A 27323-nucleotide genomic window follows, 5' to 3' on the forward strand; every position below is an offset into this window, starting at 1 on the left:
GGGTAAAACAAAATTGCAATATGAAAAGTGCAACGCTCGAGGAACAGAATTACTTGCGTGCTAAGAAACCTAAAAGGTATTGATAAAGATAAACAAAAGGGAAGAGGAAAGCCAAGAAACAGCATAACTAGCCCCTGACTCATCCTGCGAAGCCAAAGCTGGCCGGAGAATATATATATATATATATACATACATATACAGATATCACAAAATACTCAAAACTCAAGATAAGGTCCTAGCTCTCCCTTAACCTCTATGAGGAACAAAATAAACAAGTTTCTTGAAGAGCAAGCTAAGTACATAGGTACATATATATATACAATCATAAGCCCAAAATAACCCAGGGACTACTCAGCTTCAAGATCCAGACGCCTAGCGAGGAGCCTCTCGACCTGCATCTAAAAACAACAACACATCATGGGATGAGAACCGGAGGTTTTCAGCATGGTAAAAGTGCCACGCGTGTAATAAATAAGGTCTTGGAAATGCCAGAGGCAATCCTAGAACTCCGTCGTACAATTGTAAAACTTAATTACTAAACAGAAGCCATAAATAGGGGTAGGTAATCTAGACTTTCTTAAACTCACCCAATTTTAAACCTAACATGACATCAAACCATTTCACCCTTTCCTCCATTCATCTGTCATCCATAATTCAGCAGAAACAAGCAACCAAACAAGTTCACGCACAAGTAATAAGCAGATAGTGCAAGTAGCAAGTATAACAGATAGCAGGAGGTATATATTCAATTTGGCAAACCCAAGAAATGCATAGCAATCAAAACACACAAATGTATATGATGCATGCCTGTCCTATGGCTGATAAGGCTCATCTGTTGGTTATCTAGCCAACCCGACAAGTCTGAAAACCTTAGACTGTCCCCCGTCGCGCATCCCATGAGTCTATGCATAGATTTCATAATCAATTATCATTCAATCACTCAATGGGGGCTATCCATACCCGGGAATTTATACGTGTCCGGTCACCCTTACGACGTAGGGTCAATAGAGTATCGAGTTTCGACTTGGAACACGTGGTGGCAAGCCACGGTTCTTACCCAGGGAAACTCATATCTCAGATATCATCATTCATAAGCCATTTCATTTTCATAATCAATATATAATCATTTATCAAGTCTTGGCGTCAAACTTCTTTAATATTCTCATCTTCTTCACACAAGTCGTCATTTACCCCTTACTTTACCCCCAAGTTATCTTATTTTCCTAGCTTCAATTATCTACTGGACTCAGTACTATATCCTAAGTCTAAAAGTGAAGGAAAATCGAGGTTTAGGAGTGAAAATCTGGTTTAAACAGCCAAAATCCAGTTTGCAGCAAACAGAGGCCATGTGTACGCGTGGAACGAATAGCAAATCACGCGTACGCGTGAGTCATGCGTACGCGTGATCATGCACATTAGCTTCTCACGCACACGCATGGCTTCTCGCGCATGCATCGTTAAAATGCCACGCCACGCGTACGTGTGGATGGGCATTTTTCCAAAATTGGCAGAATACCAGGAAGCTGCTACAAACCAGATTTTAGCACCTGCATCACAGTTTTATATACCAAATTTCCGCCGTCCATAACTTTCTCCAAAAAATTCCGTTTTTCACAAAATTGATATCGTTTAAAAGCTTACAGAACCATCTTTCATTTGAAACAAACCACAATTCCATCCAAAATTTGAGGAGTAAGTTATGGACTTCCAAATTTCACCAAAATTCACTTTTTACCAATTTGCTTCCAAACCTCATTTTCACCAATTTCAAGTTCCTTACCATCAAGACATGCACATTACTAACACACCAAGCCTATTTCATTAACAACCACTTCCAATTTACCTTTCACTATTCCAACAAGCCTTAACCACCAATACATATCAACATGCATCACATATATAAACAACCCCTCATTTACATATATTAACTCTTCACATATACTAACCCTTCATCACATGTATCAACCCTTTATCAACATATGTCAATTAAATTCCATTAACATATATCAACCCTTCATTAATGGTTTCAAGAACACAAATTCAATACCAACAATTCATGCTCATAATTTCTAACACTAGCTCAATTTCAAGATCACACATTCAACAACTTTAACACCTCATAAATTCCAACACATGTTCATCCATAATTTATTCAACAACTTCACAAGACTAATCACTTAATGCAATTAACCAATTCAACTTAACCTATGGTTCTTCTAGCCTAAGTTTTCACAACACCTTAAATGTTAAACGCACGAAACCTAAACCATACCTTGGCCGATCACTTTATTCAATCCAATACAGCCTCACAAGCAAGAACACAGCCCCAAACACTCAAAGAAACCAGCCACAAACTAAGCTTCAATCACCCATAAGCCTTCAAACACTCACTTTTCGCTTCCAATGCATATATATGGACTTAATTTGTACCTAATACACACATATATTACCGATTCATATTTTACCTAATGGATTAAAAATTAAATTTAAGATTTGGGTAACCTTACCGCTCCCACACATGTAGCAACTCAAACCCAGGAAGCTCCACAAGCTAAATCGAACCTAGAACATCAAAATTGGCAAAATCTCACTATAGGGTTTTAATTTCAAGAATAGAAAGGGGATGGAGATTATGAAACAAAAATGGAGCTTACCGGTGAAATTGATCCGATAGAAATGTAGAACTCGACGCGCTGGATGCGTGGCCGTGAACGGTGCAGCGATCGGAGCTCAAACGGAGAAGTTATGGTGGATCAAAGGTTGATGAGGGTTTGAGAGCTCTTCTTCCCTCCCCCAATCTGTTTGGTATCGTTGCATGAAATGGGGGAAGAAGTAGCTGCTGCCTCCTTTAAGTTATGGGTCCGGTTGGACCCCCGGGCCCAGTTTGGGCCCCGGTTCAACCGGTTCGGCCAATTCGGTCTAACTTTGGGCCAAATTTTTCGAAATTGGTATCAAAATTCTCGTTTTCACGAACTCTATCCTATTTTGATATTAGTTTTGCATTTTTAATTCTCCTAATTAAAATTCAATTTATTGACTAATTAGTTACCGATTTTAATGGGGTTTACAGATACTCCTCCTTTAAGTTGAGAGAAAAACTTCTAATAATTTATTAACTAATTTTTTTTCTATCCTCTCTCACATAACTCTCCATTTTTTTAACTAATTTGGTACACCTCAACTCACTAGCTATGATTTCTTGTAGTCCTCTATTACTTCCTAACATAGTCTCTCAACTATATATGAGCTCTTTTCAATCTCTTTAGCCTAATTCCTATGTCCTTAGCTAATTTTGGCCCATCTTTCTCTTTCTCAGACTCTCCTTTGCCATCTTCAGCATTTTTGTTTGGAATTTGAATTGTATCATTTAGGCTTGGAGTTGCAGCTGAGCTATCAGCTATCCCCACCTCTACTAAGACCTTGTCCTCAAGGTCCAACTCAGAAAACAAGGAACAAATCTCAAATAGAGGGACCCAACTGGCTTCTTCACGTGAAACCCCTTCCCAATCAATAAGAACATCAACCCGTGTTCCATTAGGAGTTATCATAGTGCGTTTTGCCAACACTGTTGTGGGGCGCGACTGCAATGAGGAAGGTAATTTGGAGGCAGCGGCAACTCCTAAAGGCAGCGGCCTTTTATATTCCTTCAGGACCAAAACATGAAACATAGGGTGAAGAGCACATGATGCCAAAAGATTCAAAAGGTAAGCCACTTGTCCCACCCGTTCTTATTTGAATGGGACCATAAAACCTCTTACTGAGTTTGTGATGATTGCTCACAGTGAGGGAGTGTTGCCGAAACGGCTTCAACCGGAGTAAAACCTAGTCTCCCACTGCAAATTTCTTTTGTCTCTGGTACTGGTTCGCTTGGTAGCGCATTTTCTCTTAGGCCTGCTGGAGGAAGAAATTCAGTTCACAATTCAACACGTTCCTGGCTTTCATAAAATCATCCACTTCTTTGACTTTCGATGCCCCTGGCATGTATCCTGGCAGCATTCTCGTCGGGTAGCCAAAGAAGACTTCATGAGGAGACATTTCCAACACCTAGTGGGTAGGTACCATTGTAGAAAAATTCTGTCCAAAGAAGGTATGAGCTCTAGAGCTTCAGGTAGGAGTGGGTGAAACCCAAAGGTACTGCTCGAGTGAGCAGTTAATGACTTCCGTTTGACCATTATATTGTAGATGGTAAGACATGCTGTAGTATAGGCAGGTGCCATTAAAGCTCAAGAGATTTTTCTAGAACCGACTCAAGAACAGGGGATCTCGGTCACTAACAATGGTTGTTAAAAATCCATGAAGTTTCACCATTGAACTGATGAGGGCTTGGACAATGTCTTTTGTAATAAAATCGGGTTTGAGAGCCACAAAATGTCCAAAATGTCCCGTCTTGCTAGATAGCTGTGAATCCGGTAGTTTTGAGTAGTTGCAAAATGAAATCCATTGTGATATCTATCCACGATCTTGCTGGGGTTGGCAGTGGCTACAAGAGACCCTGGAATTTTGTTGGAACATATTTGGTCAGTTGACAATCAGGGCACCTATCTATGAAGCACTGTACATTAGCCCTCATACCGGACCAAAAAAAATCTCACCCAATAGCTTATACATCTTTAACACTCCCTCATGTCCTGCTTTTGGGATGAAGTAGAACTCAACGAGTAACAATTCCCTCAGGCCTTTAAAATCAGGTATGAAAAGTTGTTCCTGATAAAGCAAAAATCTCTCTCGCATCACATAATCAGCTCTAACTTTTTCCAATCATACTCGTCCAGCAGGTCCTTGGTAGAAGGGCCACACTCCACAGCCTCCTGCAAGATGGACCAAATTGAATACTAGATAACTGACAGGTGCAAAGCTCTACCTTCGTCTCTGTTTCTAGGAGCCTGGAAAGTGCATCCGCCACCTGATTCAACCTCCCAAGTCGGTACTTAATCTCAAACTCGTATCTTAGCAATTTAGATAAGTAATATTGTTGTTCTGGTGTCAGCACAACCTGTGCCATCAGTTCTTTTATCCCCTGATGGTCTATCTTAATTAAAAACCTCTTTCTAATGGCATATAGTTCTCGCACATAAGCAGAGGTGACCCGAAGTCAGGGACTGAGTTTCTTGCTGAAATATGCGATAAAATGTCCATGTTGTGATAAAACTGCCCCTTCACTGGTGTTAGATGCGTCAGTATTCACTGTAAAAGATAGAGAAAAATATGGTAAGGCTAAAATTGGTGTATTGACCATGGCTGATTTTAGACTCGTAAATGCTAAGTCCACCTTTTTTTTTTCAATGAAAGTTATTCTTCAATAAATTTGTCATTGGGGCAGCATGTTTGGCATAATAAGGCACAAATTTTTTGTAATAATCTGTAAAACAAAGGAACTTGTGCAATTGCTTAAGGGAGGTTGGCTTCGGCCAATCTTAGATGGCCTCAATTTTGGTAGGGTCAACCTTAACACATTGGGCACAAAAAATATGTCCTAAGTAATCTACCTAAGGTTGCGCAAAAGAGCATTTAGATTTCTTGGCAAAAATTTCATGCTGGGCCAATGTAGAAAGGGTAGTAGTTAGATGTTGCACGTGGTCCTCCCACTACAAGATAATCATCCATTCAGCTATACTTGAAAAGTGTAGTTGAAAATAAAAAAAATGATGTCTTAAGAAAAGGCTACGCTTTTTTTTGGCTTTGGAGACACTTTAGTGGGGGATGCATATTCGGTCGTTACCTATTCTCAAAGGCTACATTTTCTGTATGAAAAGCTACACTTTTTGGTGTTCATAATAGGGTGCGCTTTTCAAGTGATGCTCTTGAGAACCAAAGACTACGCTTTTCATCACGCATGCTTTCCATAATTCAAAAGAATAGGGTACACTTATCTTCATGAGTTCTTCCACTTTGTATGATTTTCTTTCACTTCTTCAAGCCATCCTTACTTATTGATCCTAAAATCTCTCAACAAATATATCAAGACATCGAATGGAATAAAAGTAAAATTTAGAGCACAAAAATTATGTTTTTAACACTTAGACACAATTAAGGGAGAATTCACAAAAGAATGCTATTTCAATGAATAAGTTCAAGTTTATATTATAAAATCCACTCATTTCAAGGCAAAAATCATCATCAAATATGGATTCATCATGATGCCACAATTGTGTTTCCTATTCTCCTATAAAAAGGTAATACGAAGAAAAGCGTAGCTTATTCATATTCCTATTCTATGAATAGGTTACTCTTTTCAAATATAACTTTGCAAAATGTGGTTGAATATGTAATTTTCTTTTAGTGTCCCACGATTTACTATAAACCAAAATATCATCAAAAAACACTGCTATAAACTTCCTCAAGTAGGGCTGAAAAATGTGATTCATCATCGCTTGGAAGGTTGAAGGGGCATTACCGCATTAGTAAGCCTAAAGGGCATCACAACAAATTCATAGTTCCCATTGTGAGTTCAAAAAGCTGACATAAGGATAGTGTCCTTGCTTATCCTGATTTGGTGGTAGCCCGACCACAAATCCATCTTGGAAAAATACGCAGCCCCAAATAACTCATTTAGGATATCCTTTATAGTCGGGATGAAAAATTTATCCTTAATGGTGATGGCATTTAAAGCCCGATAATCTACACAAAATCACCAACTACCATCTTTCTTTTTATCCAAAAGTACCAGACTAGAAAAAACACTCCGACTCTCCCAGATCACCCCCATTCCAACATTTCTGCCACCAATCTGGACATTTTGGTCTTCTGAAACTGTGGATACTTATAGGGTCAGATCCTCACCGGCTTTTTCCCTGGAGTGATAGTGATTTGACGGTCAATATCTTAGGATGGCGGCAACTTGGTTGTCCCCTCAAACACGACCACAAATTGATCCAAGAGCTGCTGGACCTTCCCAGTTAGTACTGTGATGAGACGCAGAAGCTGGTAAATTAAAAATTATTAAAATGGTTACGTTGCAAGTATAGTTCTTAACTCACTGAAAATCTGCCTATCAATTTAGAAATATGTCACAGAGAATTAGATTAAAAATTACTGGGAGTTTTAAGTCCTAGGTCGTCTCCCAACGAGTTGCAGAAAAGTGTGCTATCTTATTAATCAGATGTTCCAAGAAGTTGAGCTAAGTAAATTGGGATATAAATTGAGAAAATTTAAATAATATGGATAAAAGCCTTGACTGGGAGTTGATTGGTTGGAACTTCTACTATTGATGGAGTGATTGTAAGATTAATTTATAATTAATGGTTGTTCTGTTTGGTTATCCTTTACTAGGTAAGGGAAAGTCAAACAAGTTGGAATGCCAGATCTGTTCACAAGTTGCAACCTACTTAGTTCAAAGGGATTGGCGTTGGTGACAGGATAACAATCCAACAATTAACCCAATTACAAATTTTCTTTCAATCCTTCCAACTCAAGAGTTCCTTTTTAATCAACTCCCCATCAAGTAAAGAAACTACTCACGCATTGTAAATAATAAATTCATAGCATATGAAAGGAAATTAAAAGAAGACATGATTATTGGAATTGAAATTGAATTAAAAAGAAATAATCCTTGCATTAATTAATCATAAAAGTATTCAAATAGCAAAATTGAACAAAACAAGGAACATGGAAGAATAGAACCAAGTTGAGAAAACGAACTAGGATGACGAAGTCTTGATAAGGAAGTAACTTTTCTCAATGTTCCAATGCTAAGATCAATTGAAAATTAAATTTCTAAAACCTAGAGAGAGAAACCTAAGAGAGTAAAAACTAGATCTAAAACTGTCTCTGAATGAATGTGTTGTTTGTTTCTGCATGTTCTCTGACTCTAGTCTGCTGTTTCGGGCCGAAAACTGGGCCGAAATAGGGTCCAAAATCGCCCCCAACGAATTCTGCAGATTATGCAGATCGCACATGTCACGCGATCGCGTCATCCATGCGGACGCGTCATTCGCACTTTTCCTCGCCACGCGTTCGCGTCGTCCACGCTACCGCGTCGCTTGGGCTTTCCAATCCGCGCGGCCGCGTGAGCCATGCGGCCGCGTCGCTGCGATTTGCTCTCCTTCGCGCGGTCGCGTGAGCCATGCGACCGCGTCACTTCTCGCTAGTTATCTCCTCAAATTCTTGTGTTCCTTCCATTTTTGCTAGCTTCCTTTCCAATCTCCAACTCATTCATGCCCTATAAAGTCTGAAACACTTAACACACAAATCACGGCATCGAATGGAATAAAGGAGAATTAAAAATAAATAATTAAAGTCTCTAGGAAGCAGTTTTCAAACATGTAATAAATTCAGGAAGGAAATCTAAATGCATGCTAATTTAATGAATAAGTGGGTAAGGATCATGATAAAACCACACAATTAAACACAATATAAACCATAAAATAATGGTTTATCATACTGCTTCTTTGGCATCCCCTTTATCCTCACTAATCACCCGCAAATGATAGAATTCAGTGACCACTTTGCTGGCCACGAGCTTATGTAATGTTTTATTATTGATCCCTTCAGATTGGAGTAGCCAATCACCCTGAAGGGTAATATTAACATCATTCACTACATATTGCATGGTTAGAAGTCCATAATGAGTCGTTACATAGCCTAAACACATCAACAATTGCACTCCGAGAATAATGTCAGTAACTTGCAAATCCAACACATAGGTACTTACATTAAATTGGTATCCATGCATGACTAAGGAAATCTCATCACACTGTGCCCTACAACCAATCACCTCTCCATTGCCTACTAACACCTAGAGCGGTGTCACTTGCCGCATTGGAAAGCAAAATTTCTCAGCCACACTTGTTTTTACAATATTGTAAGTGCTACGCCCATCAATAAGAACTGTCCCAGATAAGTTCCCTTCAAGTGAAAAGTAGTTGGTTGATACTGGCCTACTAGGACATTAAAGCTAATCCCTAGCTGGGTGGGTTGAACTATAATTGGCTTTTCTGGTTCAGTAGTTTCTATAATGGATAGATCGGATTTTCTTAATATTTCTTGCATCTCTTCTTCACCAACTAGCAAGTAACAAGTAGATTTACATCAGTGAGTTAGTGACCACTTATCTTCAGATTAGTAACATAAGCTTTTCTCTCTCTTTTGCTTAATCTTTATGGTTATGAGATTCTTAACGGTATAGTGTTTACAGGTGTAGGAGTAGACGATATGACTTGTGTTAAAGGTGGTTTAATGGGGCTGATATGTTGTTTGGGCATGTTTGGTTGTGTAGTAGTGGAAGAGTAGTGTGTGCTATTATGGGGTTTTTACGAGAGTAGCTTTGGTAGAGGCCTGGTGCTTCTGTTCGTATAATTTGGCCAAGAAAACAGCATCAACATATGATGTAGGCTTCGCCAGTAACAGTTCACATTTCAAATATTCTTGCAATCCTGCAACGAACAATGAAATTAACCAATCTTCACTTAAATCAGTGATTTGATTTGACAATTTATCAAATTGATTGTGATATTCATCAACAGAATTTACTTGTTTCAGCTCTTTAAGTACAACTTTTGGATAATAAAAAATATTTTGACCAAATCTAGTGATTAATGCATCCAAAAATGTTTTTCAATTGTAATGGATATTGTTATTAATGCCTTATATGTACCAATTATATGCAAGATTAGTCAGATGAAAGGTGATCATCGCATATCAGGCACCTCATACCATTCAAGGTACTCTGAAACCTTGAACGCCCACTCTTTCACACCTTCTCCATCAAACAATGGTAGCTTGACCTTCATTCCTTTTAAATGCGGTACCAACGGCTGAGATGGGGAGCGTGACGAAGCTAGAGTTCCCTCTCATGGTGAGCCAGCTAGCAACTCCTTCACTTTCAGAGCCCCTTCAAATTAGCGTTGAACTCCTTCAATGCTTCCTCTATAGCAGACAACTGAGTGTTACTATCAGTGAACTGACTACTCAGCTCCACATGGCTCCGTTGTAAGGCTACGATCTCGGCTTGAGAACGTGTGAGTTCATCAGTGACTCCTATGGTGGAATTATTCTCAATGAAAGCACCAAATGTTATATGAAAAGAAGAAGAAGAATAGAAAATAGTGTATGAATAAAATTGTATGAGACGTTATATTGAACTTGAGAAAATTAATGGATACTCCTCTTTCGAGTTGAGGGAGAAACTCCTAACAATTTCTTAACTAATTCTTTCTCTACCCTCCTTCACGTCACTCCCCACTCTTTTCTAACTAACTTGGTACACCTCAGTTCACTAGCTATGATTCTCTGCGGCCCTCTGTTACTTCCTAACATAGTCTCTCAACTATACATGAGCTCTTCTCAATCTCTTTGGCCTAATTCATATGTTTTCAGTTGATTCTGGTCCATTTTTCTCCTTCTCAGATAGATTCTCCTTGCTTATCTTCAGTATTTTTGTTTGGACTTGAAATTGTATCGTTTGAGTAATTGAGCTTGGAGTTGCAGCTGAGTTGTCAAAATGTACATATAAATTTATAAAATAGTATTTATTGACATGAAATATTTCATAATAAAATATGGTGATCATATATAAATTAATAAAATAAATAATACTAGTATTTTTACCCGTAATAACATTACGGGAATATACATTTTTTAAAACTACGGTTCACTTTGTTCTGACAGTATAGATTATGCAAGGCACAAAAAAGTTATAAAATCAAACTACTTTTACAAAAAAAAGTTATAGATTGACAAAAGTCATTGGCTAAAAAGATTAAGGTATCTATAGATAAAAAATCAAATAATAAGATTTTTATTAGTTATTATTTTTATATGAAAAATTCTAATTTTTTATTAATAATTAATTTTAACATTCATTATCTAAAATTTGAAACAATTTAACGTGTATACTTTTACATTTAATTAGGTGTTAAGTCTGTTGCACAAATAGAAATAATTAAATTTTATACTTCTTATTTAAAAATAGTATTTTTCTCTTTATATATATAAAAATATCATTAGATATTAGCATAAAAAAAATTATACTGATAGTTATAAAATTAACTCAAAACTAATTTTTTAAAATAATTGAAATCTTGATTATAACTTTTAATTATATTAATATTCTCTCTAAATTATATGTAATAAATATTTGAAAGAAGAGAAATAAAAATATAGATTAGAAAGATAAGCAGTAAAAATTTAAAACTAAATAAAAAACTAAAAAATATGTATATAATAATAATATTTTTTATTTGAATTATATTATTTTATTAATTTTATTTTTTGTAGAATAGAAAAATAGAAAAAATAGAGACTAAGAGAAAAGAGAGAGAAAGATAAAGATGAAGAATGATAGTGAGAGTTTGTTAATTTTAGAAAAAAATTTTTATTTTAATTGTAATAAAACAGTATCAGATGCCATATTTTGATTTGTCAAATTACTAATATAAAATATAAATTATATATAGAGTAAAAATAGCAGAAAGAAATAGAAAAATGGAGAGAGATAGATGAGAGAATTTAGAAAAGGAGTTTATTAATTTTGAAAAAAAATATTTTTGCTCAATTTTAATAAGAGGGTGTCATGTGACATATTTGATTATTAAATTAGATAGTAATATATGATACATAATATAGGTATATTTCAATTTCAATTTTAATATTTTAATTTTAATTTTAATGCAATTAAAGAATATCATGTTGCACATTTTGATTGTCAAATTAGTAATTAGTCATTGATATTAATAATAATATATAAAATAGATAGAATGGTTGAAGGAATAAGAGAGATAGAGAAAGGAAGATGGAGGAGTGGAGAACTCTTTAATTTTGGAAGGAAAGATTTGATTTCAATTGCAATGAGGGAGTGACATGTGACACATTTTGGTTGTAAAAATAGTATGGAGGAGGGAAGAATTCTTTAATTTTAGAGGAAAATATTTAATTTCAATTACAACGAGGGAGTGACATGTGGCACATTTTGGTTGTGAAATTAGTAAAGAAGATAGGAGAATTTCTTAATTTTGGAGGGAAAGATTTGATTCCAATTGTAATGAGAAAGTGACATGTGACACATTTTGGTTGTAAAATTAGAAATATACTAGTATTTTTATCCATAATAATATTACAGAAATATAAAATTTTTAAAATCACGGTCCACTTTGTTCTGACAATATAGATTATGCATAGCACAAAAGATTTATAAAATCAAACTAATTTTACAAAAAAAAATTGTAGATTGACAAAAGTCTCTGACTAAAAAGATCAAGATATCTGTAGATAAAAAATCAAATAATAAAATTTTTAGTTATTATTTTTATATGAAAAATTTTAATTTTTTATTAATAATTAATTTTAACTTTCGTAATTTAAAATTTATAACAATTTAATGTGTATACTTTTACATTTAATTAGGTGTTAACTGTTAAGTCTGTTGCACAAATAAAAATAATTAATTTTTATACTTGCTATTTAAAAATAATATTTTTTCTCTATGTATATAAAATTATAATTAAATATTAATATTAGCATAAAAAATTATACTGATAGTTATAAAATTAACTCAAAATTAATTTTTTAAACAATTAAATCTTGATTCTAACTTTTAATTATAACATTAGTATTCTCTCCAAATTATATGTAATAAATATTTGAAAGAAGAAAAATAAAAATATAGATTAGAAAGATACGTGGTAAAAAGTTAAAACTAAATAAAAAAAACTAAAAAACTATATAATAATAATAATAATAATAATAATAATAATAATAATAATAATAATAATAATAATAATAATAATAATAATAATAATAATAATAATAATAATAATAATTTAAATTATATTATTTTGTTAATTTTATTTTCTGTAGAAGAGAAAGATAGAAAAAAATAGAGAATGAGAGAAAAGAGAGAAAAACATAAAGATGAAGAATGAGAGTGAGAGTGAGAGTTTGTTAATTTTGGAAGAAAAAATTTTGTTTTAATCGTAAAAAAATATTGGATGACATATTTTGATTTGTTAAATTACTAATATAAAATATAAATTATATATAGAGTAAAAATAGTAGAGAGAAATAGAAAAATAGAGAGAGGTAGATGAGAGAATTTAGAAAGGGAGTTTATTAATTTTGAAAAAAAAAATATTTTCTCTCAATTTTAATAAGAGAGTGTCATGTAACATATTTGATTATTAAATTAAATAGTAATATATGATACATAATATAAGTATATTTCAATTTCAATGTTAATATTTTAATTTTAATTTTAATGCAACTAAAGAATGTCATGTTGCACATTTTGATTGTCAAATTAGTAATTAGTCATTGATATTGATAAGGATATATAAAATTGATAGAGTGGTTGAAGGAATGAGAGAAATAGATAAAAGAAGAGGGAGAAGGGGAGAACTTTTTAATTTTAAAGGAAAAGATTTGATTTCAATTGTAATGAGAAAGTGATATGTAGCATATTTTAGTTGTAAAATTAGTAAGGAGGAGGGAAGAATTCTTTAATTTTAGAGGGAAAGATTTAATTTTAATTATAATGAGAAAGTGACATGTGGTACATTTTAATTGTAAAATTAGAAATATATAATAGATATAATAGATAATAAATATGAAATGTTGTTTTCAAATTAGATAAATATATTCAAATATTCATTAAAATCTCTCTTTTACTAACCAAACTACCCTATTTCACTCTAAAATAATATTAATCTATTTCAACTAAGAATTCGCTATTATCCCAATTAAGATTAACTTAACAGGACATAATCAGTACTTTAATATAAAAATCGATTTTACAACTTATAAAAAATTGCATGATTTCTTTTGCAATAACCAACCATATTTTTCTGACCATATATTTTTTTTGGTAACTTTTTCTGACCATATATAGTCGGGTATTCTGGCACCCATTCTTTATTTAAAAAATAATATACAATAAAAATAAAAAAGTTGATGAATGATCTTTGGGGGTCAATTATGCAGTAAGATGCTAAGAATTTCTCACTGTATTTGACCCTTTGACCTCTGTTGGTACGGGGAATTAAATTTTGACGAATTGAGAAAAAAAAAAAACAAATATATTCTGTTACTAATATATATATATATATATATATATATAAATTTTGACGAATTGAGAAAAAAAAAAAACAAATATATTCTGTTACTAATATATATATATATATATATATATATATATATATATATATATATATATATATAAAATTTATTTTTTTAATATATATTTATATTTTAATATATATTTTATATTAATAATTAATTTTAATGTACAAAAGAACGAAATTTCCCATCACAAGATAACTAGTTAGCTAAAGATGTTTGAAGGGAGAAAGTAAAGTAGCAAATAATGTTGAGGAATCAGATACACATGTCACCATCTAATGCTTTCTATTATTATTCAACGCAGTGCTAGTCAAATAATCTGAGTAATTTTCATTACAGAATAATATAATCTATGTATACTACATTGATTACTTTGCTTTTAAGATTAGAGAATATAAAAAAGTGGATATTATTATAAAGATTTTATAATTTTTTTTTATATAAAATGTATTTTTTTATTATTAAATAATAAATTATAAAATTTAATTTGATATATTATAAAAATATTATTTTTTTAATATGATCAAACAAATAAAATATATTTTTAACATCATTTTTTATAAAAAAAATATTTTTAATATTTTTATTTAAATAAATGTCTTAATAATTTTGATATAAACTATCCTTGAACTATTAATATATTATTATTTATAAAGATTATTTAGATTAATTATTTAAATAATTAATAATTAATTAGACATTTTTAAATTATAAAAAATTTTCGGACAAATAACTAAAGACAAAAAAAATTTATTCAAATAAAAAGTATAAAAAAAACCATCTTAGAAAAAGTGAGAATGGAAAAGATCGAGAACGATAATCTAGTATCGATATACATGTTTTCCAACGAATGCAAAGATCTTTTTTGATCTGGTAAAAAATTTAATGCATGGTCCGTTTGAATTATTAAATAGTCTTAATAATAAAATATATTTTTAATTTTTTAATAATTATTAAAAAAGTATTATTTAATTTTATTTATAAATTAAGTTTTAATTTATTATTTAATAAATTATTATTTTATTATTTGATTATTTATTTTATTTTTATAATTTTATTTTTAAATTTTTTAATTTTATTTTAATTTAGATATTCAAATTTTATTTTTTTAATATTAAGATTAATAATTAATAAATATTTATTATCAATTTATTTTTTAATTATCTAATTCTACAGTTATAACATTTATCAATCATTTTTTATTATTATCAATTTAAACAAGAAAGTATGTAGGTGTAAAATCTTAATCCATACACATTCATATTTCAATTTATTTGATTCAAGAATAATGGTTACCTTTTTTAAAGAAATCTTATATCTAATTTTAAACATTAAATATAATCTTGATGGTTGTTCGAACTCGAGCAGTGGTGGAATTAGTTTGACTCCGACGGTACTTGGATCTTAAAACCCCTCAGAAGCATCTTTAAACATGTAAATGTTTATTCATCAGTATTTGATATTCGCTATAGAGGCATTTTTTACTCTGCTAATTAATATTATAATAGAAAGGATTGTAGAATCATCATTTTTATTATTTTATTTCTAAGATCACATTGATCCATTTTATTTATTTTTACAACATATTTGTATTTTACCTTGTACATTTGGGTATCATTTGTAATTGATCAATTTGGACAATTCAGTCGATTGTGTTACAGTTCTAATCAATCGAATAAGAAAAAATCGATATTGCTATGCAAAATTCAATCGATTGTACTATATTTTTAGTCGATTGAATACAAAAAAATCATACTCTAGTGCGCAATTCAATTGACTGTATTATACTTCCAATCGACTTTTTTGACGCTACTCGTTTTTTACTAATTGATTGGTGTCAAATAAATTAATTGAATAAACAACAAACACGATTTTTCTAATTTTTAGGATGTAACAAATCAATAAAAAATTCGTTGATTCATATTGTCAAAATATTTATGGAGGTTACAATTAATGAAAGATATATTTCATTGTTGTTTCTACTTGTTAATAAATATAAATAGTGAATAATAAAATAATAATTTATAAAATAAAAAATAAAATTTAAAATTAAATAATAAATAAAAAATTAATTTAAAATCAAAATTAAATAAAAATTATTTAATCACTACAACATTTTTAGGTTGAGGCAACATTTAAAAAGTATTGCCTAAAGGCTGACAAAAGGTTGCTTTTGATCTATGGCAATACTTTTGGACCTAAGGCAACGTTTTTGGGCAGCGTTGCATATGCAGCCGTTGCCTTAGATCAAGGCAACACTTTTTTGTTTCAAAAGCAACGCTTTTGAGAGCAACACTTGGTAAGTGTTGCCTTTGGTTGAAAAACAACAACACTTCAAAGGTGTGTTTGAGACAACACTTTTGCAGTGTTGTCTCTTCTCTCGTATTTTGGTCACTACTAAAAGGTGTTGCCTATTTGCAATAAAATGCAACTCTTTTACGTGTTGCTTATAAGTTGAAATTTGCAATCCTTTGAAATGTTGCCTATTAGTTTTGAATATACAACCCTTTAAAGTATTGCCTTTTCTTTTGGATATGTAACTTATACAAGTGTTGCCTTTTCTTTTGGATATGCAACCTGTGCAAGTGTTACTTTTTCTTTTGGATATGCAACCATACAAGTGTTGTCTAATATTCAAAATATGCAACTAATAAAAGGGTTGTCTTTTTTATAAAAATAAAAATTAATTTTGTAATAAAAATACAAAAAATAAAATTTTTAATAAAATTTTTTGTTCATACATGTATAATTATTTTAATTAATAAATAAATTTGTGTACAATAGAAAAAAATTATAAAAGAGACAAGATAACTAATAATAAAATTCTAATTAAAATAGATATTAAAAAGTTCAATTAGTATTTCAAATACATGTTTATCAATAATTCTCAACAAAATAATAAAATTATTGTCTAACAATAATTGTCATAACAAAATAGTAATTAATATTTATCAAAAAAATGTCAATCTACTTGCATATTTTATATCCATGCTTGACTTGTCCCATATGCTAAATCTGCAAATAATACACAATAAAAAATAAACAACTTACCATTAAAACTGAAAAATTATAATAAAAATTTCCTTATGATATTAATTACTATAGATATAAAAGCAATAAATAGGTCTAAAAAACTCCTTCTAAACAACAAGAGTGAAGGGTAACAGGACCTCACCTCTGGGGATGTTTCTTATATATGAATATTAAATTGTGCATTCCCCTAACAAATATATATATTCATGAGCAATGCTTTTTGTAGTTTTTCTAATAGAATATTTGTTAAAGCAAAATTAGCAAGTCACCATCTTAATTCTTATAAATACATGATTTCTTATCATTCAGGACCAAATCCAGCAACTTTTCTTGCTACCTCATTAAAAAGTGGTTTTAGAAGTTCTCCAAAATTTGTTATCGAAATTGCATGAAACTTTGAAATAGATACTTGAATCACTTTAATCCAACAACAAAAATTGTAATTTTTTCTTTGTAAACTACCACTTCTACTAACTTCGCTGGTAGCCTAGCTAGCAAAAAACAAGAGGAACTCCTAATCTAGTAGCATTGAATCCAAAGGAAAATACATTTATTGAAAGAAACTGGAAATCTTAATATTGAATTTTGTGCTTGATCTCTAGCTAATAATTAGAATGAGTGTTTTTGTTAGCAGAATCTTTGACAAACACAAAGCTCTTGAACAATTGATTCTATCATATTCAGCATATATTAATCAAATCAATTGATTCTATTATATACCTAAAAAATACACATATATATGACATAGCCAAGGAAAAAAGCTAGATGCAGATCTTGCAAATTTATATTAGATCAGAGTCCAAACAGAACAGTTCTATTCTTTGGAACCACTAACTGAGGACATATTAGAGGATAGCCTCGAACTGTTATCTTCTCCAACTTTATCTTCAGGTTCATCAAATGGATAGAAGTAAGGCTTAAGAGACATTTTTAGTAAGTCTTCATCTTGTACTAACATCTCCACAACTCTCAAATGGATAGAAGTAAGGCTTAGGAGACATTTTTAGTTGACTATCACTATCAGACAAGTCCACTCACTAGTCATCACCATTAATTTGTTCACGCAACATTATCACTCTTTTATGAATCACATACACACACATACACATCAAGATAGCCAGGTAATAATACTCAGACTCATTCATATATAAGGGGGTGTTTCATATATAATTTTTGTGCAACTTATTTTAAATTCAGCTACAATAATCAACCATAAGCTTCATGTATTCTTATCATTCAAAACTACAACTAAGTAGAGTCATCTTTTTAAATAAAAAACTAAGGCTATAGATCAAATTCTCAAGTAACTCAAATTCTTATCCTATGGAAAGTGCTTGGATTGTGTAAAGAGAGATCATAGAGATGGAGACAAAGTGATATAGCAATTGAGATAATGACACACAAAAATAGTTTCTGCAAAAGTCTAGTGAAGGCCAAATCAATAACAAAATTTTCAAAAGTAGAAACAAGCAAGCAACATAGCTACACTAAGAAATTGAACTGGCATACCAAATCAATAACAACTGAATATATTTATTTATATCTACAATAATCTTTTTGTAATTTTAATGCCACAGGTTAATTACTTTTATGTAAGTAAGATTAAAACACTGAAGATAGAAAACTAACTTTGACGCAATGGCGAACATATTAATCGGTGAGATTTGTTCACCAAACAATCAGAAGTAGAAATGAAATATATCAAATTTCACAATAACTTTTTTTAATAATAAAAAATTATAAATATATTTATTTATATCTTAACAACTCCAGAGAAATGTGACAAACCAATTAAATTAATTTGTAAATTTAGATCTAGCTGAATATATCTTAACATCTCATAAGATTAAATAAGAGAGGAACCTGAATCAACTCCTGCCACTCTTCTTTTGGTAAGAGATGAATGGTGAGCAGAAACTAGAGAAGCTTGAAACATCAACATTATTACCAAAAATGCTACAATAGCAACAATATTATTAAAATTAGGATTCAAGGCACGAAAATGGAAAAGAAAAAAAAATAGGCAGAATCATAGGTACCTGTGAAACAAGACACAGATTTAGGATACAGTTTATTGCTAAACCAGACACAGATTTAGGATTCAGTTTATTGCTAAACCAGACATAGATTTAGTTAGTATTGACAGCTAGCCATGAAGTTTGATTACTTCACCTGGTTGTAAGCAAGTGCTATAGAAACAGCACCTCGCATGAGACCAGACCACCAGATTGTGACCTGTGAAACAAGATCATAGGAGACAGGAGTCATGTACCAAGGAAGGCTCTGAAAAGAAATTGAAACAGGGAAAGAAAACACATACTTGTTGCTTCATGTCAATTTTCACATGTGGGGATTTCTGGAGCAAATTGGATAAGAATGAAAGAGGGAAAACAAATGCTGCTCTTCCAACTAGGATAAGTCCTAGAAGCACTGAACTGATCCCAACTGATTTTCCAGGACTAATGAATCAAGAGACCAAAAATGTTAATTAAAATTTTCATGTTTTACAAAGTTTATTAATCTAGAAATGTTAGTATTACCTTTGGCTTATGAATCGCCACTTCTCTATGTCCAGTGCATCCATCCCAACATAAAGGAATATAAATATCTCAGCAATGAATGACAATGTTGCAAAAACATGCCCGCAATAGGTTAATTCAGATCAGCAATCTCATAATAAATCAAACATGTTGAAATTTTTGACGTACTTGGTTGTGACTTTTGAAAATAAAATTATTAGTATTGGAATTAATTGCATCATGTAATGAATAGACATGGAAAAATACCTCCATTAAAATTAAAAGGAGATTCTCACCTCAACAAGCATGTATGAAAGGTAAGCCATCAGTATCATAAGAGCAACCCTAATCTGAGACATGATTAGACATAAACACATTCCTCAATTTCCCCAATCTGAGAATAGAATTAGCTTCCTAAGATTACGGAGGAGAAAAAACCCTAACCTGAGACATGATTGCAGCGAGCAGTGAGGATTACAGCAGAGACGGCTCAGGCAGAGCAGCGAGGACATGAGGCATTGACGAGCCGACGACGACCATCGAGCAGCGACGACAAACAGAGACGGCTCAGGCTGTGCAAGGCAGAGAAGAGGGATTACAGCAGTAGCGGATCCGGCAGCGCAAGATAGAAACGGCAACAGCAGTGCAAGGCAGAGATAGCTCTAGAGGTGCAGGAAGCGGCGGTGGCGACTTCTCTCTCCATTGTCGCCTTCTCCATCTTTCTCTTCTTCCTCCTTCGATGGCGGATCTCCCTTTCTCTCGTTCTCTTCGTCATTCTTCGTATCCCTCCCCATCGCCGTGCTCACTTTTTTCAGCACAATGTAGAACCATAGACCTAGTCCCTTTCCTTGCTCGTTCTCGTTTGAGAAATACTTCTATTATTTCCTGATAAGTTGGATTCGTTTTATTTCAAAATCGGTGGAAAACTGGAAACTGGGAAGCAAAGCTAAATAATGTACCAATTATAAGATTTATTTTCGAGAAAGGTATTAAAAATTTTAGGCAACACTTAGGAGACGAAATTTAAAATAAATTTAAAGACAACACTTATAAAATGTAACATATTGACTTTATAATAATTGTTTTATATATTTGATAGAGCAACACTTGTTAAGTGTCTTTTAATTTATTTAAGACATCACTTATAATATGTTGATTAAAAATATGTTGTAATAACTCTATTTATTAGCAATTAGTATAAAGTGTTGTCTATTTTTATTTTAGACAACTCTTTTAAAATGTTGTCTTGAAAATATGTTGCAATAGATAAAAAATGTGGTAGTGAATAATTATTAAAAAAATATATTTTGTTACGAAAACCATTTCAAATATTGTTATACCATTAAATTTGGGCAAATCACTCATCTAAGCCAATGAGAACTCAAAATTACAGAAATCAGCCAAAAGCAAAAACGGTTCATGAATCAACGAGAGACACAGATCTATATAATTCGAATTTCATCTCCATGTAATTCAAATCACACTGATTTGAATTACACACACGCACACACTCACTAATTCGAATCAGGGTTATTTGAATTACACACACGCAATCCAAAGTAATTCGAATTGGTCAGATTCGAATTACTCAATTTTTGGCACAAGTAGTAATTCGAATTGGGGTGTTTCGAATTACTCAAGATTCGGTTATAAAAGGAGTTCGAATCAACCTCATTCGAACCACTTTTTCAAAAGCATACCCCACCAAATCCCAGAGAAAACGACCCAAAACCACTCCAATAAAGGCTTGAGCAGGATATTCAGCCCATGGGGATAATTCGGACAGACTTTATCGTTTGGATGGAGTAGCCCATATAGCCGGTGTCATCAACGAAGAGGTTAGTACGAAATCTTTTTTTTTAAACTAGGATTAAGTAACTTTTTTTGTTTTTTTATATACGTTATGTTAGTGGTTTAGATAGTAAATGACGCTGGTAACATTGTATGTGAATGATTTTAAAAGTTTCGCTAGTGATTTTGTATGTGGTTTGATAAGCGCGTGCTTTTACTAGCGGTTTTGTAAATGGCATTGGTAGTGGTTATGTTAGTGATTTTGTTAGTGGTTTACGATGATTTAGTTAGTGGTTGTGCTTGTGGATTTGCTTGTGGTTTTGGTTGTTGTTTTGCTAGTGATTTTGCTAGTGGTGTTGTTACTAATTTTGGTGGTGGTATTGTTAGTGGTTTTGTTGGTATTTATCTTGGTGGTTTTGTTGGTGATTTTGTTAGTAATTTTGTTTGTTGTATTCTAAGTGGTTTTGTTAGTGGTATTTGTAGGTGGTTTTGTTAGCGGTTTTGGTGGTGGGATTGCAAGTGGGTTTGTAAGTGGTTTTGTTAGTGGTATTTGTCGGTGGTTTTGTTAGCGGTTTTGGTGGTGGGATTGCTAGTGGGTTTGTTAGTGGTTTTGTTAGTGGTTATGTTAGTGGATTTGTATGTGGATTTGTTAGTGGATTTGTTAGTGGACTTGTTGGTGCATTTGATGGTTTTCTTAGTGGTTTTTGTTGGTGGGTTTGTTGGTGGTTTGGTTGGTGGTTTTGGAGATGGTCTTATTAGTGGTCTTTTTAGTGAATCAACATTGTTTCTGAATGATTAAATTTGTTTTTAATTATCTGGTTCATTATATGTGCAGCTCCAGTGATGCATCTTGAGCATACGACGGCAGCAGGGCATGCGACTGGACGAGAGGTACGTTCCGTACTTGTAGATGACCGGCTTATACCATCTTGCGAGGTTAAACGAGAGATGGTTCAGATTGGATGAGCCCTTGGTGAGTGCTTTCGTTGAGCGGTGGTATTCGGAGATGCACACATTTCATATGCTGTTCGGGGAGTGCACAATCATACTGCTTTCGTGTGTGTAATTCGAATCACCCTGATTCGAATTAGTGAGTGTGTGCGTGTGTATAATTCGAATCAATGTGATTCGAATTACATAGAGATGGAATTCAAATTAACCTAATTCGAATTATATAGATCTGTATCTCTAATTGATTCATAAACTGTTTTTGTTTTTGGCTGATTTCTGTAATTTTGAGCTCTCATTATCTTAGATTAGATGAGTGATTTGTCCATCAAATTTCATATCTTCTTTGTCCCCTAAAAAAAGAGGCTAGCTTCTAAATAATCCAATAACTAAAAAAAAAAAAAGAGCATATATAGTAAAATATATCATTCACGTTATTATTGTGCTAGCTAGCTAAAATTAATTAATTAACTAGGAAGCTATTACAATAATACAAAATTATTGAAGTCAGATTATGCGAACATGATATATATGTGCGGAAAGTGAATCCACGAGCAAAAGAATAATTATAATTTAGTGTTTGTTTGGTAAGAAAAGCCATCTAACTAGGAGGACTAAATTAAGAGTCCAAAAACGCAAACAGCAAAAGAAATTAAAATTCAAAATTGAAGCAACCCTAGCTATCCAAAAAGCCACACCGACCATATCCTCATGAAGAATATCTATTAAACAAACAGGAGAACCAAAGAAACATGCTAGAATCATGTATATATACATTCTTCCACAATTTATAAGTTGAACCAAAAAAACATTCGAGTTAAAAAGAAATAACAAAGAGAGAATACTACATGTAAAAAGTTTGCTATTATGAAATTATTTCTCTCAAAAATTTAAATAAATAAATAAAATATATAAATAATTATATTTTTAACATATCGCCTTAAGAATATTTTTTGAGTTTATTTGATTATTTATATAAACTTTCTTTTTTTTATTCACTTTATGCTATTTTTTTTTGAAAAATAACAATAACTTAAATTTTTCGATCATAAAAATTCTAATATAATATCATGTCATGAAATTACTTTTTGTTATAATATATATTTTTTATTCATTTGTTATTTTTTTCTAATTAAAAACTCTAATATAATATATGCTTTTTTATTATAGTATTTTTGATAAAGTATAACCATAATTAATTAAAAAAATAAATGAATTGTTGCCTTTGAATTAATCAAACTTAATTATTCAAATATTATTACCAACAACAAGAAAAAAAAATTCATTTGGCAAATCTAACGTGAAATAAATTACTTTATTTTATCCAGAATCTATCGGATTTAATAATCCTTAATTAGCTTCGGCCAAACAAATTATATTAAATTAGTTAAAAGTGCTGCATCAGTGCCAAGATAGTATAAAGAGAAGCTTAAAGAACCACTTTTTGCTTTCTATATAAACAAAAGGGACTCAAGCATCTTAACTTGTACTGAAACTAGAAACAACAAAGAACAAAACCGTAGTGTTACATATCTTGTTGAGAATTATTCATGGTGGTTCCATCAGAGCAGAAAGAAGAGATTATTGGAATGGGAATAAGGCCCATTGCAAAAAATAGGAATGGAAATGGGGTGTATCCTGCAAAACAAGGACATTGGATGGTTGAGGTTCCATGTCATGAGATGATAGAGCTTCCCATCAAACACTATGGTCGTCGAATTATGATGCTTCCCAGAGCCTCTCATATTCTTAGTGTTGGAAGATCTTTTAGGCCTTAAATCAGTTTAGTTTCAATGTGTGCAGTGTTTTTAATAGAGTGATCAGTTTTTATCAGTTTTCTTTTTGAGATACTGTATGTAATCATACTCGGTAACTAACTAAAGAATTAGATTGTATAACTAATAATATAAGTCAGTAATCTTTTGATAATGTTTTTTTCATCTTCTCCATTCATGAATGATTTCATTGTTTGATGAAATTATTCTTTTATAAATTTAAACTTACAAAAAAAAAAATACATATAAATAATTATATTTTTGATAGATTCTTTCCAACAAAAATCTCTTTCAGATTTGTTAAAACTTTTATATAAGTTTTTTTTTTTTGTCTTATGCTGACTTTTGTTTTTGGAGTCTAATAATTTTTTTTTTATTTTAATACCATGATATGAAATTATTTCTTCTAGAAAAATTAGACTAATAAAAAAATTACATAAATAATTATATTTCTAACATATTATTTTACAGATGATCTTGTGTATAAATTGATAAATAACATGAAAAATCTGAAATAATTTAACAATGAAAGCACTTCAATATAGGTAGCAATAGTCTAACCAATCTAATTTTTCAATTGATTGTTAAATTGGTAGATAACTTTTACTGTAGATATCAATTTAGCAACCAAAAACGTTTTTGGTCATAGCAAATCTTTATCTGTTACAAAATTAGTTGTATTATTGTGACCGAATTTGGTTAGCCGCCAAATCTGTGAATTTTTGCATTGAAATTTGTTGATTACATGACACTTTTGTAATCAAATAACATAAAAGAAAATTAACAATGATCGAAACTAGCTAATTTCATATTGAATTGTTAACTATCGAATTTTCTATCCAACAGTTTAGTACTAAAATTAAACAATTTATATTGTTGGTCATACCACAATGCCAGTTAATCTAATCAAGGTTATAATAAAATACCAATTAATTAACCTTATTAATAGACAATTGTTTCTAAACGTGTCTGAACATAATCTTATCTGAACTAATAAACTATAGTAGTTTCAACAAACATCTTGTGAGTGACTATAAATATTTGAAAGTGCTGCAATGCTTTCCAATAACACAAAAAAAAGAAGATAAAAAATAAATGGAAAAGAAAAGAAAAATCATAGTATCAATAGTTGTTTCACTTTCGCTCATCCTTGTGGCGGTAGTTGCCACTGGGGTCATCATGGCCGTTAATAACAAGAAAAGCAATGGCGCTGATGAAGTGCAAAACACTAAAGAAAGGTTCACGAGTCTCATGTGCCGCAACACACAAGAGGATCAAAACCTCTGTCGCGAGGTTCTAAGCCAAGTTGATGGTTCTTCTTCTTCCGACCCGAAAGCATATATCGACGCCGCCGTGAACGATATCAGAGACAGCGTCACCACCGCCCTAAAGATGATAACGACTGAGGAGGAGTTCTCCAAAGATGACAATGGAATCAAGATGGCCATTGATGGTTGCAAAGAAGTCATGGAGTCCGCATTGAGCAGCCTCGATCTTTTCAGCAATGCGCTTCGCAGCAATCACGACATTAACTCCGTGCAAACGCAAAGCCCCGACCTCAAGAACTGGCTTAGCGCCGTTATCTCATATCAGCAATCTTGTGTTGACATTTTTGAAGATCAAAATGAAGGAGAGAGAAAAATCAAAGAACAACTACAAAGCCAGAGTTTGGATCGTGTTGAGAAGGTTTCCATCATAACTCTCGATATTGTTACTGGTTTAGCTAAGATCATTGAAGATCTTGGTGTGCATGTGCAAATGAAACCCATTTCTTCTTCTGGGCGTGTTCTTCGCGAAGAGGTTGATAACGAGGGGTTCCCCGATTGGTTTTCCTCTTCAGATCGCAAGCTGTTGGCGAAGGATGTGAAGTTTTATGTTCCAAATGTAGTGGTTGCTAAAGATGGTAGTGGAAACTTTAGGACGATTCAGGATGCAATTAACTCATACCCAAAGACAAAGAATTTTCAGGGAAGGTACATTATCTATGTTAAGACGGGGATCTATAAGGAGAATTGTACGGTTCCATCTCATGCAATGAACGTTTTCATGTATGGCGATGGCCCTACTAAGACCATTGTCACTGCTAGTATGAGCAATGTCACCCACAACCTCAAGACCATGTTAACTGCCACTTTTGGTAATTCCTTATTTTCTCTATTTTATTATTATATGAATAAAGACTCACATGTAATTTTTTGTGAAATTGATAGCTAAGAACGGTTAGATAATAATTTTTAACTAATAATTTCATAAAAATAACTACATATAAACCTTCGTCAATCTTCTCGTAGGCACACACATACACGACAAATATTTGTATAACTCATCTTTTATCTAGTCACTCGAAACTCGACATAATATCCTATATGGAAAAAAAGAGTTTACAAATACAGAAATAAATCTAGTACACGATAGATAATATGAGTCATACATAATATATAATGATTACTCTAATTAATATATAATAAAATGAATGTGCATGCATGTAGTGAATAAAGCGGGAATGTTTCTTGCGAAGGACATGAGGTTCGAGAATGCAGCTGGTGCAAAAGGGCACCAAGCAGTTGCACTCAGAAATGTAGGAGATTTTTCAGCTTTTTATAACTGCCACATACACGGTTATCAAGACACTTTGTATGTTCAAGCCAACAGACAATTCTACCGCAACTGCGAAATTGCTGGAACAGTTGACTTTATCTTCGGTACATCCCCCGCCGTGATCCAGAGAAGCAAGCTCATTGTGAGGATGCCCTTGCCAACTCAGTTCAATGTGTTGGTCGCAGATGGCACCGTCGAGAGGAATATGACTACTGGCATTGTGATTCAGGAATGCCAGATTGTTCCAGATTCAATGTTTGACCCTGTCAAATATCAAATCAAGACTTATTTGGGTAGGCCATGGAAGGAAGGATCGAGAGCAGTAATTATGGAATCATATCTGGGTGATTGGATTAATCTGGAAGGATGGGCCCCTCATGATGGCAATGAGATGAAAGGCTTCTTAGATATTTGTGAGTATGGAAATACCGGACCAGCTGCTTCAGTTCATGGAAGAATCAAGTGGAAGGGATATCGTGGTATAATAACCAAGAATGAAGCAATGCGATTCACTGTTGCTGAATTCCTCAAGGGTGGACCTAACAATAGTGCTGACCAATGGTTGAACGCTCTTGGTGTTCCTTTTGACAGTGGTTTTCTAAGACCATAA

At 32.3% G+C, this 27323-nt stretch overlaps 2 protein-coding genes and 1 long non-coding RNA gene across 3 annotated transcripts; 1 reads left to right on the top strand and 2 right to left on the bottom strand.

Annotated features, from left to right (window-relative positions):
* Positions 1–7527: 7527 nt before the first annotated feature.
* Positions 7528–10421, bottom strand: LOC140178269 (uncharacterized). The gene is made up of 2 exons (XR_011870780.1): positions 9652–10421; positions 7528–9371 (listed from the first exon to the last, which is right to left on the bottom strand). It is a non-coding gene; the product is annotated as an uncharacterized lncRNA (long non-coding RNA).
* Positions 10422–19111: 8690 nt separating this feature from the next.
* LOC112742337 (sodium/hydrogen exchanger 3-like) lies at positions 19112–20376 on the bottom strand. The gene is made up of 5 exons (XM_025791573.2): positions 20201–20376; positions 19623–19733; positions 19403–19541; positions 19250–19317; positions 19112–19121 (listed from the first exon to the last, which is right to left on the bottom strand). Exons 1-5 carry the CDS (start codon positions 20374–20376, stop codon positions 19112–19114), a joined length of 504 nt encoding a protein of 167 aa, XP_025647358.2.
* Positions 20377–25210: 4834 nt separating this feature from the next.
* LOC112742338 (pectinesterase-like) lies at positions 25211–27323 on the top strand. The gene is made up of 2 exons (XM_025791574.1): positions 25211–26252; positions 26605–27323. Exons 1-2 carry the CDS (start codon positions 25211–25213, stop codon positions 27321–27323), a joined length of 1761 nt encoding a protein of 586 aa, XP_025647359.1.

The sequence above is a fragment of the Arachis hypogaea genome, chromosome 14 (assembly GCF_003086295.3).
Source record: "Arachis hypogaea cultivar Tifrunner chromosome 14, arahy.Tifrunner.gnm2.J5K5, whole genome shotgun sequence".
Taxonomy (NCBI): Eukaryota; Viridiplantae; Streptophyta; class Magnoliopsida; order Fabales; family Fabaceae; genus Arachis; species Arachis hypogaea.

Bases quoted from the DNA above. Each gene is read 5' to 3' on its own strand.
- LOC112742338 (XM_025791574.1), top strand. From the start codon at position 25,211: ATGGAAAAGAAAAGAAAAATCATAGTATCAATAGTTGTTTCACTTTCG. The intron at 26,253-26,604 runs GTAATTCCTTAT...GCATGCATGTAG, and splicing joins CATGTTAACTGCCACTTTTG to TGAATAAAGCGGGAATGTTT.
- LOC112742337 (XM_025791573.2), bottom strand. From the start codon at position 20,376: ATGACGAAGAGAACGAGAGAAAGGGAGATCCGCCATCGAAGGAGGAAG. The intron at 19,734-20,200 runs GTAATCCCTCTT...ATCTGAATTAAC, and splicing joins CTGCCGGATCCGCTACTGCT to CTATTGCGGGCATGTTTTTG. The intron at 19,318-19,402 runs GTATGTGTTTTC...CTTGTTTCACAG, and splicing joins AAATTGACATGAAGCAACAA to GTCACAATCTGGTGGTCTGG.